Genomic DNA, 21149 nt, shown 5'->3' on the forward strand with positions numbered 1-21149 from the left:
GCTTTTTCTTGGTCAGCACCTGCTATCATTTATTAGGAGATAGTGTCTCATGGGACATCGAGTGGTTGTGTGGAATCTGGGCTCAGAAATTGGGATGGAGACCTCACCAGAGAAGTGGGAGGATATTTGGGAGAATGTAAGGAAGACTTTGATTTGCAATAGGATGCAGGCTATGTAGTTGAAGGAACTCCACGTGTTAATTTGGCACTGGAGCGGCTTGTGAAATTTAAGACAGGAGCGTCCCCAATGTGCCCTAAATGTAAAATAGATGGCGGTAATCTTACTCACTGCCTGTGGTCATGCCACAAGCGTTGTAGGTATTAGGGAGCTATATCCAAAGTTTTGGAAGGGGTCTTGGGAACAGAGGTCAAGGTAAATCCGGTCTCCCTCCTTTTGGGTTTGCCGAATCTCCCCTCTTTGGACGTGCATGGGAAAAAATTGTTTAATATTCTCTCATGTTGTGCGAGGAAGAATATTCTGAACAGCTGGGTATCGGAAAATCCCCTGGGACTCTCGGAGTGGCATAGATTAGTTATGAAGCACATCCTCTGGATTTCCTTCCAATAGTTTTGTGCTAATAAAAGTTAGAAAAAAAGTTATTTCCTTTAAATGACTGAAGTTTGGAGTTCTCTGTCACTCACTCATTTAACAGGTTACGAGGTGAGGCAAGCTTTTATCGGTGTTTGCCTTAGTTAACACGGAGGAGCAACAACTACTTTCTAAAGTGCTGCAGGTGTGGGGAGGCCCCTCAGTGATAGCACCACCTTGACTACCTATGATATCAGGAAGATCCCACCCTCAGCATGAAGAAACAAATTAACATCATGAACTATCCAAATTCTGAAGCATTCGGTTCTGAAGGATCAGTATCTAAAACATAATTGTCGCCTTTGGTATGGTGCAATTTTAATATTTGGTACTTTTTGCTTATTACATTAAATAAATTTCAAGGAAACTTGCATTTTCATGCAAAAATTTTCAATTTTTATTTCTTGCATTAAGAGTGTAGCCTCAGACCATCCCTTCAAATAGGGGTTTCTAACCGCTCAGATTCTGGACATTAAGTACTCTTCAACTAAAATGCAGCACTTTCTCTTTCCACTTATTGTGCCATAAGTAGACTTACACACTCTTCTCTAATCTGCTTTCAGATACTTTGTATGTTATGATGGAACAGTTCTATTCTAGACAGCTTCCTAATTATCATGGTTGCTTCAAAACTGGTTTTAAATTCAACTAGTCTCCTAAGTGCAATACTTAAACTACTGCTCAGCCATTTTAAATATCGCTTATATTTTGGCAATTCAATTTAACAAAGCAAAATCAAATAAACTTTTCATCTTATAAAACATTACTTTAATTTTTTCATTAAACAAAACCATGGAAGTTGTTTTCTAGCATAAAAAATACAGCAAGGTACAGTTACAGCTAAGGTCTTCAAAATCTCTTCAATGGGCTTTGCTGTATTGCCATTCATTTTTAATTACTTTGTAAATAATATAATTTCTTTGTTTCAATGGAACAAAGGCAAGAACAAGCCAGCATTACTGAAAAGTGCATTGCTTCTCAGAACACTTGCAATTAAAACAATGCTTTCAACGCAATGATTCTGAATTACTAAACAAGCAGTAAATGCTATTATTTACAGACTGTTTTCAAGAAAAATAAATCTTATCCACTGGACATCACTTAGAACTAAGTAATTTGCCAGAACAAAAGACAACAGAACAGCACTGTAGTGCCTTATTAACAAGTTGACCACATCACCATTGCATTTAATCAAATTCTGCTCTAACACTTTATATTACACTTGCTACTCTGAAATGTTTTCAGCAGATGACAATTTTTGCAACAGGCTCAGCAGACGAATAACTGCAGATCTATTGAACAAAATTATAAATGAAGCATTAAGTTGCTACAATAAGCTTGTTAAAAGTCAGCTCCCAGATTAATGCAAAATGATGAACAAAACATAATTGGACTGCTTAGCATTTTAATGTTACAAAACATAAATACTTTAAATATAAAATTCTGGAAGTCAGGAGCATCGTAAACATTGGAAGATCACGCAGAAAACTGCTATTCATTAACATTTATGTAAAATTGAAATACAATGCCCTCCTATTTGGATTGCTAACATTATCTTGTTTTCAAAGTTAGTCACTGAACTAATGGGTTGATTTTATCCAATTACTTCTGACAAAAGAACATACGCATTGGGTGTATATATCTGGAATCTGTATGAGCACTCCCCAAAAGTGAAAGAGGAAAATCAGAGAAGGAAACTTGCATCCAAATTTGAGACATTCACACCAGGCACTCCTTACTAGGAGTTCAAATTTGTAAAACTGACTATTGGGATTTAACATCAGGGTCCTTTTCGGACATTTGCTTTCAGAAGGGAAGTGGGAGGTGAAAGGCAATGCAACAGCTACATTCCATACCCAATCTTGGGAATACAATTGAATTCCTGAAATTGTCAACAAGTCAATTGACTCAGAGACGAGAAGATGGTTATTTACACGAGGATAAATCATAGTCATCTAAAGTACTCTTCCAAATAATCTCTCAATAAATAACCCAAAATTTTCAATCAAGACCAAATGCTGTAACTAGAAATGTGAAATACTAATCCATTTAAAAAAAAAAATACAGATGGTTTAAATCTGAAAGAGAAAGAAAGTAATGGTTAAGAACAGCCCTAAATGATACACCTAATCTTCCACAGTCCATTTTTGAGAATTTCACCACCCTAAATAAAAATACATAATATCCAGATTGCAAGGCCATTATGTTAATTCAAAAAGGACCCCCCAAGTTGACATTTATTAATCTGGAAGGTGGCCTACAACAGTATTGCAATTTTTTTACTTAATGAGAACAATGTGCAAGCATATTTCAAATAGTGCTTTGTCAGCTCTTTGAATTTAAAACCTGAATGATTAAGTTCAAAATCATCAGATTCAACAGATAAAAGTTGTGTCTGCCGCTTAGAGTTGGTTATTTGATTGAATAACTTATTTAGCAGAAAGAGATTTCATCTCTTGGCACAAGTAACTACAGTGCTATTCACTTTCATTCATATATTTATATAGACACATATACAAGTGTGCGTGTGTGTGTCTGTATTAAAGACATGGTCGCCAGCATCCTTCCTGCTGATTTTCATCATCCAATTCTGGAATTCTGGGTTGCAAAGCTGACCGTGTTAATCCCCAAAACTTCTGCGGCAACATATCTTTCTTAGTTGCTGTAAATTTCCAGCCCATATGACTACCACATGTTCGGCACTGGGCTATAGTCCATGCAAACCTGCAAAATATTTTGTACCAAAATAAAAGATACATGGAACATACAAGCACATCAATTGCAGATAGTTCATGTTCCTTACAAGACATGATTTTATTTTCAGTTGTTTCTGAATTTTGTTCATTTATTATTAATTTTTTTGTTATTGTTTAACAGAGATGAAGCCAGATGAATTGCACATTTATTTTAGCCAAATCAGATGTGCAAAATTCAACCCAATTTCATCTATAGAACTTTTAAATGTGCTACTTGGCCCAAATTTGTTTCTTCCAGTGCATCCATAAAAGCATTCCACACTAGGAATTAACAAGATTTTCCCGAAACAAAACTACCTTTGTTCTACATATTTTCAGTGGAAGCATTTACTCAGCATTTTTAGACAGCAATATCAATATTCCCTGGTGATATTTTACTCTGTACTTAGAGGTCGTGATCAATTCACTATATTCTTCAGATACTGAATTCTTATTTCAACAGGAAAGCTTTTCCTGTAGCTCAACAACATCCAACTAAGTCATTTAGAATTTAATTTTGCTTCAATAATCTGAAATTTCACTTTTCCTCAATGCACAATTTGTTTTTTTTTGTCTTTCAAACTTTGCAGAAACTTAAGGCAAACTTACTTGTTTTGTATGAATAAACATCGGCAGATGGAATTTAACTTAGATCATTTAGTGCTGCATTTTGGATAGGCAAATCAAGACAGAATTTATATACTTAATGGTAAAGTCCTGGGGAATGTTACTGAACAACGAGACCTTGGAGGGCAGGTTCATAGCTCCTTGAAAGTAGAGTCGCAGCTATATAGGATAGTGAAGGTAGTGTTTGGTACGCTTGTCTTTATTGGTCAGAGCATTGAATATAGGAGTTGGGAGGTCATATTGTGGATATAAAGGACATTTGTTAAGCCACTTTTGGAATACTGTGTCCAATTCTGGTTTTCCTGCTATAGGGAGGATGTTGTGAAACTTGAAAGGGTTCAGAAGAGATTTACTAGGATGTTGCCAGGGTTAGAGGATTTGAGGTGTAGGGATATGCTGAGGCTATTTTCCCTGTCGTGCTGTGTTCAGCATTGAAGGTCGAGGGGTGAGCTTTTAGAGATTTATAAAAATCATGAGGGGCACGGGCACAGTAAATAAACAAGGTCTTTGCCCTGAGATGGGGAAGTCCAGGACGAGAGAGCATACATTTAAGGTGAGAGGGGAAGATTTAAAAAGAACCTAAGGAGCAACTTTTTCTACGCAAAGGATGTTAAGTGTATGGAATGAGCTGTCAGAAGTAGTGGAGGCTGGTACAATTACAGCATTTACAAGGCATCTGGATGGGTACGTGAACAGGAAAGACTTACAGGTATATAGTCAAAATGCTGGCAAGTGGGACTAGAGTAATTTAGGATGTCTGGTCGGCATGGACGGGTGAGACCGAAGGGTCTATTTCCATGCTGTACAGCTCTATGATTAGCATTTAAATAGATGCAACTGTCTGGATTTAGAGCTCTGCAGAAACTGGAGTCAAACACATTTTCAAAGCTATGTAACAGAATACAATCAATACTATTCAAGTGAATATGCTACTGTCATGACAACATTTAATGCTGCTAAATAATAAAATGATTGAAATGAAGTAGACAATAGAACCAGAAAAGTGACTTCAGTATAGCAGACAAGTGACAAATTTGACATTACAAATAATGTGATTAACTATGATTACCCAGGGAACCAGCTATGCTGAGTTGATGGTCGACCAATTAAGTTCAGGTTGTTAGCTTTATATACGGTGAGGGTTTCATGTACATAACCATGAGGATTCACATAGGCAGCCATGGGTCCATACAAGGACAAACTTTAAAATAAAAAGTGGATAGGAATAGTCAAGCAGTGGATAATTATGCAAACCATTAAAAACAAATCTCTGAATCAGTTCAGTTTCTATAAAAATGGAGTTCAGCATTTCACTGCATATATTAATAACTTTATTCAAATATGCACATTACCTCAAATTTCAGATGTCACCAACTTAGGATGCAGAATGAATACATGGATGAGAGCAGGAAGTTACAAGAGGGCATACAGCCCAGATGGATGATCAAAACTACAGATGTAACTCAATGTGGGGGAGTGATGGATTACGGACTAGAGAGAAAACCTGAAGGATTACTGGTGAGATACAAATCACTAAAAGCTATTTAAAAGGCACAGAAAGTAATGAAAATGTTGAAAGGAATTTATCCTTCCCCTTCAGGATGATGAAATGAAAAACAAGAAAGTATGTTTCAATCGTATGCAAACTTGGCTAGATCCTATCTGGAGTACCGTATTCAGAGTTGAGCACTGCCCTCAGGAAGATGATATCAGCCTTGGAGGGTCTACAGTTTAGAATACTAAGGCTTGAATAATTAAATTATGCAGACAGGCTGCATAAAACTAATTTTAATTAAGGTTGAGGGGTGATCTCATTAAGGTTATGTCAAATGAGTAATTAAAAGAAGCCTACTTTTCTTGGAGGGGAAATCCAGAACATGGGAAGATAAAGTATTTTAAGTGTGAAATGAAGAAAGCAATATTTCAAATAAAACAGGAGTGGAAGTCTGGAGGCTATGCCTACAGAGTTAGTCTACTGTCATTTAAGACTGAGATAAATAACTTTTTGTCATGAAATGTAGGGAACAAAGGCACACAGGTTGGGTGCAGGTCAGCTGTGATCCAACTGTATGCCAAAATAGACACAATGGGACTCAATGCTCTATTCCTGCTTTTTCTTTCAGAACAAAAAGGTCATTTTATCATATTTTTGCAGTAATACCCAGTTTGACCATACAAGCACCTTTGCGATAAGACTTTCCTAACAGACTATTTATATCTGGGAGCAGATAGCTCCAGCAACATTGATTTATAGAAACAGTGAATAGTAACTTTTATTTAAAAAAATGTAAGTTTCATTTATTTGACTTGATGCTTTGGGATTTAACTTCAATATTTTCCCATTATTGCGCAAAAGGTGGCTATGACTCTCAGTTTTGGGAGCAGAGTCATTACTGGAAGTTACTTGAAGCTAGTAGTGTTTGAAACATCGGGCAACTGCTTGGTCTGGTCATGCTGGATAGAAGAACAAGGGCGATGAAAATAACAAGGGGAAGACAGCATTACAGTTTATAATTTATTTATAATCTACTCTATAGGTACCCCTAGCTATAGCTATATGGTGAGAAAGAATAAATCAGGAATGGAGGACATAAAAATGCAGTGCATTCTGTAGACTAGGAAAGACAAATTGACAGAATTAGCCAGAAAGAAGAATTTTGAGTGCATTTAGGACAGTTTCCTAGAAAAATGTTGTGGGATCAACCACAGTTTGGGTTTTTTGGATTTGGTGATGCGTAATAAATAATGAGTAAAAAAGAGATAACAGTAACGATAACATGGTAACAGTTAGCATTTAGGTTGAAGGGTAGAAACCTGGATCAAAAATAACAACACTAAACTTCAGTGAGGGTAAGTACAAAGGAATGTGGGTACACCTGAACAGAAGGACTGGGAAAGGAGATTTGCAGCAAAGACTGTTGAGGAACAAGGGCAGACATTTAATAGTTCATGGAACATAAAGATGCATCCCAGTGAGAAAGCATGATTCTGAGAAGGGGACATGCCAACCATCCTCAGATTCTGGAAAGGCTGGAGAATTGGAAAATTGTCAATGTAGCACCTTTATTCAAAAAAGGAAGTTGACAAAAAAAACACTCACAGGAAACTATAGACCAGTTAGCTTAGCATCTGTCGTCGAGAAAATATCTGCATCTAAACTAAAGGATGTAATCACAGATAATTTGTTAAAGATCTAATCAGGTAGAGTCAGCATGGCTTAATTAAGGGAAAATCACATCTATAAATGCATTAAAATTCTTTGAAGAAGTCAAGTAACAGCACAGAGACCGGTATCCCATTACCAAGTCACCCTTTATTTACTTCCAGCTCATAATCAATTGCATGAACTGAGGAGATTCTAAACCTCATGATATTGGTTAGCTAGGGCTTTCCTGATTGGCCCATTACCAATCTTAATCAAGGATCTCAGTCAACAAGGTCCAGCTGGTTTCAATTACTAGAGGAGGTAATGTGCAGGATAGATAAATGAGAACCAGTAGATGTAATATTTTTCCATAAGATACTCAAAAAAGGTACTACACAGAAATCTACTTTAAGTCAAGAGTCTAAAATGCTGTTGAATTGAAGGTTGGCTAACTAATAGGGGGCATTTATAGAACGCAAACCTGTAATTACTAGCATGCCACAAGGATCAGCCACAATTATTAACAATATACATTAACAATATGAATGAAGGAAGTCAGTGTGTCAAAGTCAAGTTTGCACATGACAAAAATAAGTGGAAAGACAACCAGACAGGGTTACAGACAAGTAGCAAAAACTTGGTTGATGGAATATGAAACAATACTTTGGAAGAGTACTGGAGCTGAATATCATTTAACTGGAGAAACTTACAGTAGATGGGGATTTGGGAGGCCCTTTGCATAAATCTCAAAGTTAGCACACAAGGTCAGCAGACAATAGGGAAGGCAAACACAAATGTTGGTTTTTATTTCAAAGGGAATGGAGTATAAAAATAGGGAAGTCTCACGAAAATTATACAAGACGTTAGTTAGACCAAACCTATAATACTATGAAGAGTATTAATCCTCATATTTAATGAAATATACACTGGCATTGGAGACAGTCCAGAGGAGATTCCCTAGCATGATACCAGCCACAGAGATTCTTCCTTATGACAGGAAGTTGAGTAGGTTGGACCTAGAAGCATTGGAGTCTGGAAGAATGAAGAGTGACCTTATTGAAACATAGAAGGTTCTTAGGGGACTTAACAGGGTAAATGTGGAGAGGCTGATTCTTCCTGTGGGAGAGTTTAGGACCAGATAGGACAGAAATGAGGAGGGTTTCTTCTCTCAGAGGGTAGTCAATCTATGAATTCCTCATCACAGAAGTGTAGAGGCTGGGTCATTAAGTACATTCAATGCTAGGATAGAGAGCTTTTTGATTAGTAAGTGAATCAAGGATTTTAGGGAAAAGATAGAAAAGTGGAGTTGAGAATTCAGATTATCCATGATCTCATTCAATGACACTGCAGGTTTGCTAGGCTGAATGGCCTACTTGTGCTTCTATGTCTTATGGTCTTACTATGATGTCAACCACAACAATTTGTTTTTAATATAGACCAGCACTGCAAAGAGACCAAAGGTCACGTGCTATTTTACAAAATTAATATCCTATTGCAAATACATCAAAATGGAAACTTGCCTGAAAATATCATTTTTGGTGGTTATTTCTGTGTGATAACACCTTTTACAACAAAGAGACGTACACTGTAAATCAAAAATTAGTTATAATTAGATATACACAATTTGAAAGCATATCCGTCACAAAAGGGCTCAATGGCCTTGATTTGGACTTACTACAGTAAATGGCAATTGTTTGCAAATAACAGAAATTATGTCAGAGTGCTGGAGCATTCATAAAACATTTTATCCCAAAAACTGCAAATCATTTGAGCCTTTGGAATGAAACACAAGCAGCTTTCATGTACCTTATCCAATGATATTTCCATGTCATTCATGACAATCCTGGATTACATTATTTTGGTCATTAGATTTGTCTAATGCTAACTCCTGACACCCAAAAGCTGGGTGCCAGCTACTGTGCAATGCCCTTGTTGCACACTGTGTCAACGTATTACGACTGACGTCACTGAGTTTTGTCTTGTCAGTTGGCACCAGAAATGGTGCATGCTGTGCTATCCAATACATCGCTGGCAAGCATTCACCAGAAGCATTTATCAGATAATCGATATAGTGGTGTTTTGTGACAAGTGTGTTGGAATGTAACTACTGGAAAAGTAAATGCCTGCACTCTGTATAAAGAGCACGTAACCTTTTGTTGGTTCCAGGGATAGCTGAAGATGGCTAGTTGTTCCAAAGTCAAAGATTAGCTGTAGTAATGCTTAGTTTTCAAAGAGAAAACTTCAAAGCGATGACAGAGTCAAAAACCTGAAGAAAAAGTAACCATCTGTTTACTGAATGTGGCCCTTATGCTCAGTGGAAGAATGAAGTAACTATGTAGACGTGGGTTACTTTTTTGCTGTTATGAAGTTGAAGGTATGTACTGTACCTCTTAGAGAGTGAATGCTGATTTGCACTGAGAGCTTACAAGAGCAAATTGAAAATTGAAAATATGTAACATTTTGCGGTGAAATAGATACCCGAGTTGATTGCTGTTTTGACAACAATTCGAACATAACCAGTTTAAATTATCCCCCCAGGGTACTAAAACTGAATCGAGTTTGAATTTATTGTTTTGCCAACATCGAACCAATGAGACTATATGATGTTGGGGATATAAAAAAGTAGGCATTTTGAAAATTAGACAGTAGCTGCAATCGAGAGAGACCAAAGACGTTGAAACTCTCTATCAAAGGTACCTTTTCATATGAAACACCTTTACAGTAACAAGAAAAAGACGACCTAGAGAGATCTTCAGCCGGAAGACAGACACCAAAGACGGTAGCAGCCATATGGTTTTGAAATTAATTTAATGTAATTTTAGTAAGTGTTTTATTGGAACAGTATATTGTTAGAGTTGGAGGCAGATAATAAGCAGTTAAGAGAAAGGGGGACTTAGAGTTGTGAATAGTTGTTGTCTCATGTTCACTTTTAGAGTTAGAGTTAAAGAATATATATATTATTTTCTTTAAATAGTGAAATTTGAGAGTTCGCTATCACTCAAATTTTAACAGATTACAAGTTGAGTGAGCTTTTCTGGGTGTTTAGTTTAATTAACAGAATTAACATGCTGTGCCATAACATTACCGAAGAAAAAGATATGGCCTTGGTTCTTTCGCTACATGTAAAATCAGAAGTAGCAAAGATTTACAGAATTGGAGACATTCTATGGACATGAAGGAAGGTTTGGACAAATTTTTAACTTGTGTGGATAATATTTAAACAAAGATAATTTACTAACTGCTTACGAGGCATTGTCAGATTTTATCAAACTCAATGAGTGAAGATAGTTTGATAGAAGAGAGCATGATGGGATTCTATAGACAGTATGCAATACCACAGAAATTCTATATGGAAATTACCCAATTTGTGCTGGGACTACACCAAGGTATTAGACTACACCAAGGTAAATGAATTTATACAGATTTTAATTTTGATAAGAATTAAATTTGCAGATAAACCACACTGCTCGAACAAATGTAAGAAACTCCTTATAAAATGTTTTCCAGCAGGTTATGTGGTGCAAATGCAGCAATTGACCGTACAGCAAAAAAAATACAGTACAATGGTGTCGATAGTTTATTAACATCTAGATGTGGGACACAACGCAATGTGAAAAGATAGTAAACTGAGAAATAATGACAAAATGCTTTTGACAATTTTGAGAAGAGAAGAGAATTTAAGACTCAGAATAAAGAATAAAGCCAAGAAATGTCCAGGGTGGAGTCAATCGATGTTTCAGAAACTCCTCAAAATACCATCATGCCATGAACTGTCCCTAACTATAACAGGATTTGGAGATGCCGGTGTTGGACTGGGGTGTACAAAGTTAACAATCACAACACCAGGTTATAGTCCAACAGGTTTAATTGGAAGCACACTAGCTTTAGGAGCATCGCTCCGAAAGCTAGTGTGCTTCCAATTAAACCTGTTGGACTATAACCTGGTGTTGTGTGATTTTTAACAAACAATAACAGAGTATTCAAAACTAAACAAGAAATGGAAAATTCAGAAAATGATAATGGAAGCAAGCATCAACACAGGGGCAATGCATTAGTCACAAGAAGTTTCAGCCCACTAATTGTACAGTAGAATGTTAAATGCAACTTAATCTGAGTATTAAGGATCAGAATAAAATTAGCATCTCACGACTTTCACATGGGATGATACTGCAACGATTTCATGATGAATTTATCATTCCATGTAAAATAGCAAGAATCAATTATTTTTGTTAGCATAGGTGATGCATTCAGTGAACTACTGATGCCATTAAGTAGGTCATTAAATAAAAGTACAAATGAAGATACACATGCACAATACATTATCCGAAATGCTCAGGACAAGCTGGTTTTCGGAATTCAGTATTTTTCGAATTTCAGAATAAGTGACAGTTGGATGATGAAATTTTTAAAAAATCTTACTGGAGGAGCATACTCTAATGAGCAAAAAGGGGCCTTGAAACAGAATCAAGGCCTGCTGGTGCTGGGTCATGCCCCCACATCACATCTGAGTGACACGCATGCAGTAGATGTTGACTTAGGTTAACTGTTTGCACGCCAAACAAACTTGTTGATGAGATAAAAAATCGTCGGACTTTGGAGTTTTTCAGATTTTGGGATTTCGGATAAAGGGTTATCACAACCTGTAGAAGACAGAGGGTGGTGGTGGTGGAGGGCTGTTTTTCATACTGAAGGCCTGTGACCAGTGAGGTGCCACAAGGATCAGTGCTGGGTCCCCTACTTTTTGTCATTTATATAAATGATTTGGAAGTGTGCATAAGAGATATAGTTTGTAAGTTTGCAGATAACACCAAAATTGGAGGTGTAGTGGACAGCAAAGGTTACCTCAGATGACAACGGGACCTTGATCAATGGGCTAAGGAGTGGCAGATGGAGTTTAATTTAGACAAATGCAAGGTGCTGCATTTTGGGAATGCAAATCTTAGCGGGACTTATACACTTAATGGTAAGGTCCTAGGGAGTGTTGCTGAACAAAGAGACCTTGGAGTGCAGGTTCATAGATTAGATTAGATTACATTACATTACAGTGTGGAAACAGGCCCTTCAGCCCAACAAGTCCACACCGACCCGCCGAAGCGAAACCCACCCATACCCCTACATTTACCCCTTACCTAACACTACGGGCAATTTAGCATGGCCAATTCACCTGACCCTGCACATCTTTGGACTGTGGGAGGAAACCGGAGCACCCCGAGGAAACCCACGCAGACACGGGGAGAACGTGCAAACTCCACACAGTCAGTCGCCTGAGGCGGGAGTTGAACCCGGGTCTCTGGCGCTGTGAGGCAGCAGTGCTAACCACTGTGCCACCATGCCACCCACGGTGCCACCATGCCACCTTGAAAGAGTCGCAGACAGATAGGATAGTGAAGGTGGCTTTTGGTATGCTTTCCTTTATTGGTCTGAGTATTAGGTACAGGAGTTGGGAGGCCATTGATTAGGCCACTGTTGGAATATTGCGTGTAATTCTGGTCTCCTTCCTATCGGAAGGATGTTGTGAAACCTGAAAGGGTTCAGAAAAGATTTACAAGGATGATGCCAGGGTTGGAGGATTTGAGCTATTGGTAGAGGTGGAATAGGTTGGGGCTGTTTTCCCTGGGGTGACATTATAGAGTTTTATAAAATCATGAGGGGCATGGATAGGATAAACAAACAAACAAAGTCTTTTCCCTCGGGTGGGGGAGTCTAGAACTAGAGGACATAGGCTTAGTGTGAGAGGGGAAAGATATAAAACAGACCTAAGGGGCAACTTTTTCACGCACAGGGTGGTGCGTGTGTGGAATGAGCTGCCAGAGGATGTGGTGGAGGTTGGTACAATTGCAACATTTAAGAGGCATTTTGATGGGTATATGAATAGGAAGAGTTTGGAGGGATATGGGCCAGGTGGCTAGCAAGTGGTTCTAGATTAGGTTGGGATATCTGGTCAGCATGGACGAGTTGGACTGAAAGGTCTGTTTCCATGCTGTACATCGCTATGACTCTGAATCTAAATGGGATATAGAAAATGACAAACCTTCTGTATTTGGAAAAACTGTGAATTTGCCATTTACGCAATCAGAACCTAACCTCTCGCCTAAAGAAACTAAAGTGCAGAAACTTTGATACAATTGCCTTTTATGTTCTAAGTTACAAAGGCAAATTTTCCATCTATTCTAAAAGCAGGAACATGTTAGTAAAGAATGTTGGAGTAAAGGATTAACAGTACAATAAACTTACAAAAGACATAACATTTGTAATAAACACTGAAGAACACCATCATGGCCTTAAGTCACCAAGCCCTTAGCAAGGAAATTCAATGATATAATGGCTTGACTTGATAGTGTGGGATAAGGAAAAAGAATGTATACATTTGGTAGCAAGACTTAGTCAGTTGGCAAGAATGTAGGTGAGAAAATAATTGTGGATAACATCAATAGATGAGCGGGGCTGGACCACCAGCAAGATGTTTCACGAATTTGGCTGGGGAGGATGAGGATGGAGTGTGTGTGAGAGAGATGTCCTTTGCTAGCAATATATTTACAGATTTATGTGCAAATTTTAATATAATAGTGGCAGTCACGTCACTGGCACATATCCATGGGGTGCAACCTCAGTAGCTGCATTGTTACCAAACTCAACATTTACTGAATGGACATGAGTTTCAACATTGATATATCGGAAATACTATAGCATTGCTAAAGCTTTTAATTACAGTGCCTACTGGGTTTCAAAACTTATTAGTTAGACTGATTTAAATAGGTAATTATAATTTATTTAAAGCCAATCTCTTCAGCACTTACTTTGTCCATCAGATCCAATTCACAACGCAGCCGCTGAATAGCACTGCCGATTTTTAAAAGCTCAATTCTTAAACCATCATCAATAGGTAAACAAGCAGCAACTCTGTAAGAAAAATCTAAACACAGTAATTAATCATTTCTGTTGAAGGAATAGCAAATTCACTCCCCTTCATCCTCAAACCCTTTTCATCTTAGTGCACGTAAATTTAAATAATCCTGACCAGATACTTTGTAGAAAAACCATGAATACTTTTAAGGAAGTAACAACAGCAGTAGCTTCATTTGTTTATTCTACTATTTAAACTGAAATGGATAACAACAACTAACTAACCTGCTAAACATGCACTAAATACACCAAGTTACAGTTTTAAAAATTACATCAGTTTGTTTTACAGACAAAAAACCTTGAGGATAAAGGATAGAATTCTTTTTGGAATTAAGTGCCAGAAAAGCGACATTCTTAATTAATTCTTACCCACAGGATTTGAAGGAAGCGAATCATCCTTGAGATTTTCATCCCACTCACGAAGCTGGACTTTCATTCTTTCCATTAATATTTCCTATATATGGACAAAAGTATAAGAAGACTGCACGAACCAATAGATGACTAATTATACTTTAAAAATTACATTACATGAGAAGTATTTTAATGAACACCACAACAGTGTCTAAATTATTTGTTCCTCAATACTCATTTACTGTGTCATGGAGTTTTTCAACAGTTGCTCAATGCCTCATCTGCTGTAAGGAACTAAACTCAGTAGAAGCAAGTTTTCTGGCAAAGCAAAAACATTAACTTCCTCTCCTACATCTCATCTTGAAGCAGTTGAGCCTATGTTAAGAAGTTATTCCCTCACATATGTATGTAACGTTACTAAAATGCTAGTACTTGTAGAAGCTTTGACAGGTCATTCAGAGGATCAGATGCAAGTGTTAATCCATGGCAACCAGACATCTACAAACATAGATTTGTAAAAGGACATAATAGCTCAGATGGAATGATTTTGGAAAATTCATTTGACAGCACCATGAAACACTACTTTAAGGAATTTAAAAATAATGATTAAATATATCTGTTTAGTATATTTATCTGTAAAACTTTTAAATGTTTATAAAACTAATAATGCTAAACAATTTGTTTATACTGATCAATATTTTTCACCTCAATTTTAATTCTGGACAAAAAGGGGATAAAGTAGAGTATCACAGCAAATATATTTAAATCGTAAAAAGCTGAATTTTGTGATTAGCACAAAGGTAATTAAACTTTCGCTGTAATGGGTCAAATACTCGGGAATAACCCGATTCAGGCTGCACATACTCCAACTTCAGCATGATTTATTTAAAAAGCACAAATTAATACAACATTCACCAACTTTTCTTTACCTGCATTTTGGCCTCTGACTTTACATCAGTATTATCTAAATATAGAGAAACGTCAGACTGCTTCAAAGCAGACCTGTCCTTGAACATGAATTGCAGAAAACTATGTTGCAAGTATAGCAGGTAATAAGGAAGGCAAATAGAATTTTGGCATTTATTGCGAAAGAAAGAGCATATAGAAGTAGGGAGGTGTTGCTCTAACTTTCAAGACATTAATGAAATTGAAGCTGGAGTATTATATACAATTCTGGTCCCCTTATTTAAGAAAGGGTGTAACTGTATTGGATGCAGTTCAGAGGAGACTCACTGGATTGACTCCAGGGAGTTTAGAGGTGATCACTGTGTAAGGAGCATGATGGAAGCAATGTTAGGGACCATGTATTGAGAATAGTGTGCAAATAGTCTCAGCAAGAGATCTGGAGATCCAGATGCTGACAGACTCAGCACTGAAGACCAATCAGGTACTCATAGATGGGTTATTTTCCTGCTCCAACTCCTGTACTAGGATTTTTTTTTTCCAAATGTTCTAGCGATTCACCTCAAAATTTCTGCTTGGGCTTCAATATGAACACTTGAAACAAGCAACAGGAAAACAAATATAATTTGGTCCATTCAGTCTGTTCCATTTCGTCAGTTGGCTAACAAGTATCAGATTGTAAGGAGACATGAGATTGAGTAACAATGCCATAGGAACACAGCTTCTTCAGCTCCAGGATAGCTCCACTTTAATCTGGAGCAGGGATAACCTCATAGCAATCACATACAGATGTCTGGCAGATGAGTAGAAACATAAAGCTGCCAGAGAGCATAAAGGCATAGAAATGAATAGAAAAAATGAACATGCAGTAGAGGCAGAGCATACAGAAAACCTGACATGATCTTGGGATTCTTGACATGACCCATCAGTAACAAAAATGAAAGCATGTTCCAGTTTACAAAACTGACATTTGTTATCTTGATTATTACAGAAGTGCATAAAGGAAACAGATTTGTACTCACTGCATCATACAAAGAATACACCCATGGTGGCCACCAGGTTAGATTTGCACAATGGAACTTTCTCTAAAGTAAGGAAAATTAAAACTTGTGAAAAGCAAGCACACAAAATGAACATACGTAAGATTATAATAATAAAATGACAAGATTATAAAGCTGATAAGATTATAAAGGCAACTTCAAGCTTTGGTGCTGCATAGATCATGTTACTAAGCAGTTGCCCTCAGCCAGTTTGCTATGGGGACAGGCTTGAGGTAGACTTCACATTTGAGGATGCTCAAGTCAAAGCAATATCAGAAACTAGAAAAATGCTCAATCTGGCTTGGAAAAAATTAGGGGAGCAAGTTAATTAATCTTTCAGTCAGTAATTTGTTGAGGAAACTTGAAAAATCATAATCAAACAGTGATGTGTAAGAATACATCGATTTTATATGAACCCAGTTTTTGCAAAGTGAAACAGCATGAAGAGCAAGGGTTTTGCCCATCTTAGTAGGCCTCAACATTTTTTAAACAAAGCTTACCAAGGATGTGGACATTTTGGCAATGTCAGCATTTGCTGCACATCCCTAATAGCCATTGAGGGCAGTTAAAAGTCAAACACAAGTCAATGGTAGCCATACTAGGAGAAAGTGAGGACTGCAGATCAGTCAAAAAGAGAGTGTGGCGCTGGCAATGCATAGCAGGGCAGGCAGCATCCGAGGAGCAGGAGAGTCTATGTTTTGAGCATAAGCTTTTCACCAAGAATGTGCTTATGCTTGAAATGTCAACTCACCTGCTCCTCGGATGCTGCCTAACCGGCTATGCTTTGCTTGCACCACACGTTTTGACTATAGCCATACGAGGCAAGAATTGCAGCTTTTCATCAAAGTCACGGCTGAATCAAATGGGCTTTTACGATAATCACTAATACAGAGACTAGCTTTATCAGACTTCAATTGATTAAAATTAATTAATAAATTCAATGAATTAATTCCTCAGCTGCCATAATGGGATATGAAACAGTATTTTCAAGCATTAGCTTAGGCCTCTAGAATACTAGTTCACTGATATTACTTTAAATGAGAAAATTACATTTTAAATTAACACCTTTTGCAAATGACCCCAAATGCATTAAGTATACTGTGGCAAAACTGTAATTTTTGCAATGTATGATCTGATTCTTTAACACACTGCAACAATCTTAAGAGTAAGGTACTCACTTTAAATAATTCAGTCTTCCAGTTTAGAAAGGTGGGCAGCCCTTTCCAAAAAGGCCAACAGGAATGAGGTGCAAACCAGCCTTACATGCATCCATCTATACTTCCCACTGACTCGGGAAAGCAACCAACGTAATCAAATACCCCTCCCACCCCAGTTATACTTTCCTCTGCCCTCTTCTGTCAGGCAGAAAATATAAAAGTTTGAAAACATGGACAAAAAGATTCAACAGTGCAATTTCCGGGGTTTGTAGATTGGAAGCAGCAAAAATGGCCCTTAGTAGAGAGATATGCTCTTCTTGTCGCATTCGGGAGTTATCGGAGAGTTTATGTGCTGCTGAGGATTATATCTGTAATAAATGACATTGGTTACGAATCCTATCAGATTGAATGGATCGGTTGGAGCGACAGTTAGAGGCAATGAAGAATTTACAAAAGCAAGGGAGTGTGATGGATGGCAGTCATAGGAAGGTAGAAATGCCGCAGATACAATCACAGAGATGGGTTAACTCCAGGAAAGGTAAGCAGGTAGTGCAGGAGTCTTCTATGGCTATCACCATTTCAAACAAGTATGTTGTTTTGGAAAACGTCGGGAGTGATGGATTCTCAGGGGAATGTAGAACCAACAGCTACATTTCAGGTATTGAGACTGGCTCTACCGTCATGAGGGGTACAATGGGTTCCAAGAGATCGATTGTGTTAGGGAACTCTCTAGTCCAAGGCACAGACAGATGTTTCTGTGGCCAGCAGCAAAAAATCAGAATGGTGTGTTGCCTCCCTGGTGCCAGGATCAAGGATGTCTCAAAGGGTGCAGAATGTTCAAGGGGAAGAGGGCCCAGCAGGTGGTCATTGTACACATTGGAACCAATGACACAGGAAGGGAAAAGAATGAGATTCTGAAGGGAGAATATAGAGAGTTAGGCAGGAATTTAAAAAGGAGGTCCTCGAAAGTAGTAATATCTGGATTACTCCTGGTGCTATGAGCTCGTGAGGGTTGGAATAGGGGGATAGAGCAGGTGAGTGCATGGCTGAACAGTTGGTATATGGGAAAAGGATTCACATTTTTGGATCACTGGAATCTCTTCTGGGTAGAAGTGACCGTACTGGTTGGGAGATTTGCTAGGGCTGCTCGGAAGGATTTAAATTAGTGGGGGGTGGATGTGTCCCAGGGAGATAGTGAGGAAAGAGATCAATCTGTGACTGGTACATTGAGAACAAAAGCGAGTCAAACAGTCAAGGCAGGCAGGGACAAAGCAGAGAACAAGATAGGACTGAAATTAATTTGCATTTATTTTAATGCAAGACGCCTAACAGGGAAGGCAGATTAACTCAGGGCATGGTTAGAAATATGGGACTGGGATATCATAACAATTACGGAAACATGGCTCAGGGATGGTCAGGACTGGCGGCTTAATGTTCTAGGATACAAATGCTACAGGAAGGGTAGAAAGGGAGGCAAGAAAGGAGGGGGAGTGGCGTTTTTGATAAGGGATAGCATTACAACTGTACTTCGGGAGGATATTCCCAGAAATACATCCAGGGAAGTTATTTGGGTGGAACTGAGAAATAAGAAATGGATGATCACCTCATTGGGATTGTATTATAGATGCCCTAATAGTCAACGTGAAATTGAGAAACAAATTTGCAAAGAGATTTTATTTATCAGTAAGATTCATGCGTGGTTATGTTAGGGGATTTCAACTTTCCAAACATAGATTGGGACTGCCTGAGTGTTCAGGGTTTAGATGGAGAGGAATTTGTGAAGCGTGTACAAGAAAATTTTCTGATTCAGTATATGGATGTACATACTAAAGAAGGTGCAGAACCTGACCTACTCTTGGGAAATAATGCAGGGCAGGTGACTGAGGTGTTAGTGGGGAAGCACTTTAGGGCCAATGAGCATAATTCTATTAGTTTTAAAATAGTGATGCAAAAGGATCTAAAAATTGAAAGTTCTAAATTGGAGGAAGGCTAATTTTGACGGTATTAGGTAAGAACGTTCAAAAGCTGATTGGGGTCAGATGCTTGCAGGCAAATGGACGATGGCTGGAAAATGGGAAGCCTTCAGAAATGAGATAACAAAAGTCCACACACTGTGTATTCCATTAGGGTGAAAGAAAAGACTGGCAGGTGTAGGGAATGCTGGATGACTAAAGAAATTGAGGTTTTGGTTAGGAAGGAACCATATGTCAGGTATGGACAGGATAGATCGAGTGAATCCTTCAAAGAGTTTAAAGGCTGTTGGAGTATACTTAACAGGGAAATCAGGATGGCAAAAAGGGGACATGAGATAGCTTTGGCAAAAAAAAGTTAAGGAGAATCCAAAAGGTTTTTACAAATACCTTAAGGACAAAAGGGTAACTAGGGAGCGAATAAGGCCCCTCAAAGATCCGCAAGGCAGCCTTTGTGTGGAGCGACAGGAGATGGGGGAAATACAAAATGAGTATTTTGCATCGGTGTTTGCTGTGGAGAAGGACATGGAAGATATAGAATGCAGGGGAATAGATGGTGATATCTTGAAAAGTGCCCATATTACAGAGGAGCAAGCGTTGGATGTCTTGAAATGCACAAAAGTGGATAAGTCCCCAGGACCTGATCAAATGTATCCCAGAACTCTGTGGGAAGTTAAGGAAGTGATTGCTGGGCCCCTTGCTGAGATATTTGTATCATCAGTAGTCACAGGTGGGGTGCTGGAAGACTGGAGGCTAGCTAACATGGTGCCACTATTGAAGAAAAGTGGTAATGACAAGTCAGGGAACTATAGACCAGTGAACCTGACGTCAGTGGTGGGCAAGTTGTTGGAGGGAATCCTGAGGGACAGGATGTACATGTATTTGGAAAGGCAAGGACTGATTAGGGATAGTCAACATTACTTTGTGCATGGAAAATCATGTCTAACCAACTTGATTGAGTTTTTTTGAAGTAACAAAGAACTGATGAGGGCAGAGCAGTAGATTTGATCTATATGGACTTCAGTAAGGCATTCAACAGGGATCATCCATGGGAGACTTCTTCGCTAGATTAGATTAGTGTGGAAACAGGCCCTTCGGCCCAACAAGTCCACACCGACCCGCCGAAGCGCAACCCACCCATACCCCTACATTTACCCCTTACCTAACACTACGGACAATTTAGCATGGCCAATTCACCTGGCCCTGCACATCTTTGGACTGTGGGAGGAAACCGGAGCACCCGGAGGAAACCCACGCAGACACGGGGAGAACGTGCAAACTCCACACAGGTTAGATCTCATGGAATACTAGGAGAACAAGCCATTTGGATACAAAACTGGCTTGAAGGTAGAAGACAGAGGGTGGTGGTGGAGGGTTGTTTTTCAGACTGGAGGTCGGTGACCAGCGGAGTGCTACAAGGATCAGTGCTGGGTCCACTACTTTTCGTCATTTATATAAGTGATTTGGATGTGAGCATAAGACGTATAGTAAGTAAGTTTGCACATCACACCAAAATTGTAGGTGCAGTGGACAGCGAAGAAGGTTACCTCAGATTACAATGGGATCTTGAGCAGATGGGTCATTGGGCTGAGGAGTGGCAAATGGAGTTTAATTTAGACAAATGTGAGGTACTGCATTTTGGGAATGCAAAGCTTAGCAGGGCGTATACACTTAATGGTAAGGTCCTAGGAAGTGTTGCTGAACAAACAGACCTTGGAGTGCAGGTTCAT

General features: G+C 38.5%; 1 protein-coding gene across 1 annotated transcript in view; it reads right to left on the reverse strand.

The window, feature by feature from the left end:
• Positions 1–1333: 1333 nt before the first annotated feature.
• crbn (cereblon) overlaps positions 1334–21149 on the reverse strand; it is a 51471-nt gene continuing 31655 nt past the window's right edge. The window contains exons 6-11 of the mRNA XM_043708387.2: positions 16275–16337; positions 14368–14452; positions 13893–14008; positions 8616–8680; positions 5020–5151; positions 1334–3312 (exon numbers count right to left, since the gene is read on the reverse strand). Coding sequence (XP_043564322.1) covers positions 3129–3312; positions 5020–5151; positions 8616–8680; positions 13893–14008; positions 14368–14452; positions 16275–16337 — 645 coding nt within the window. The 3' untranslated portion in view covers positions 1334–3128. The remainder of the gene's footprint in view (positions 3313–5019; positions 5152–8615; positions 8681–13892; positions 14009–14367; positions 14453–16274; positions 16338–21149) is intronic.

The sequence above is a fragment of the Chiloscyllium plagiosum genome, unplaced genomic scaffold (genome assembly GCF_037043375.1).
Source record: "Chiloscyllium plagiosum isolate Xiang-an unplaced genomic scaffold, Cpla_swu_hap1 HiC_scaffold_14, whole genome shotgun sequence".
Taxonomy (NCBI): Eukaryota; Metazoa; Chordata; class Chondrichthyes; order Orectolobiformes; family Hemiscylliidae; genus Chiloscyllium; species Chiloscyllium plagiosum.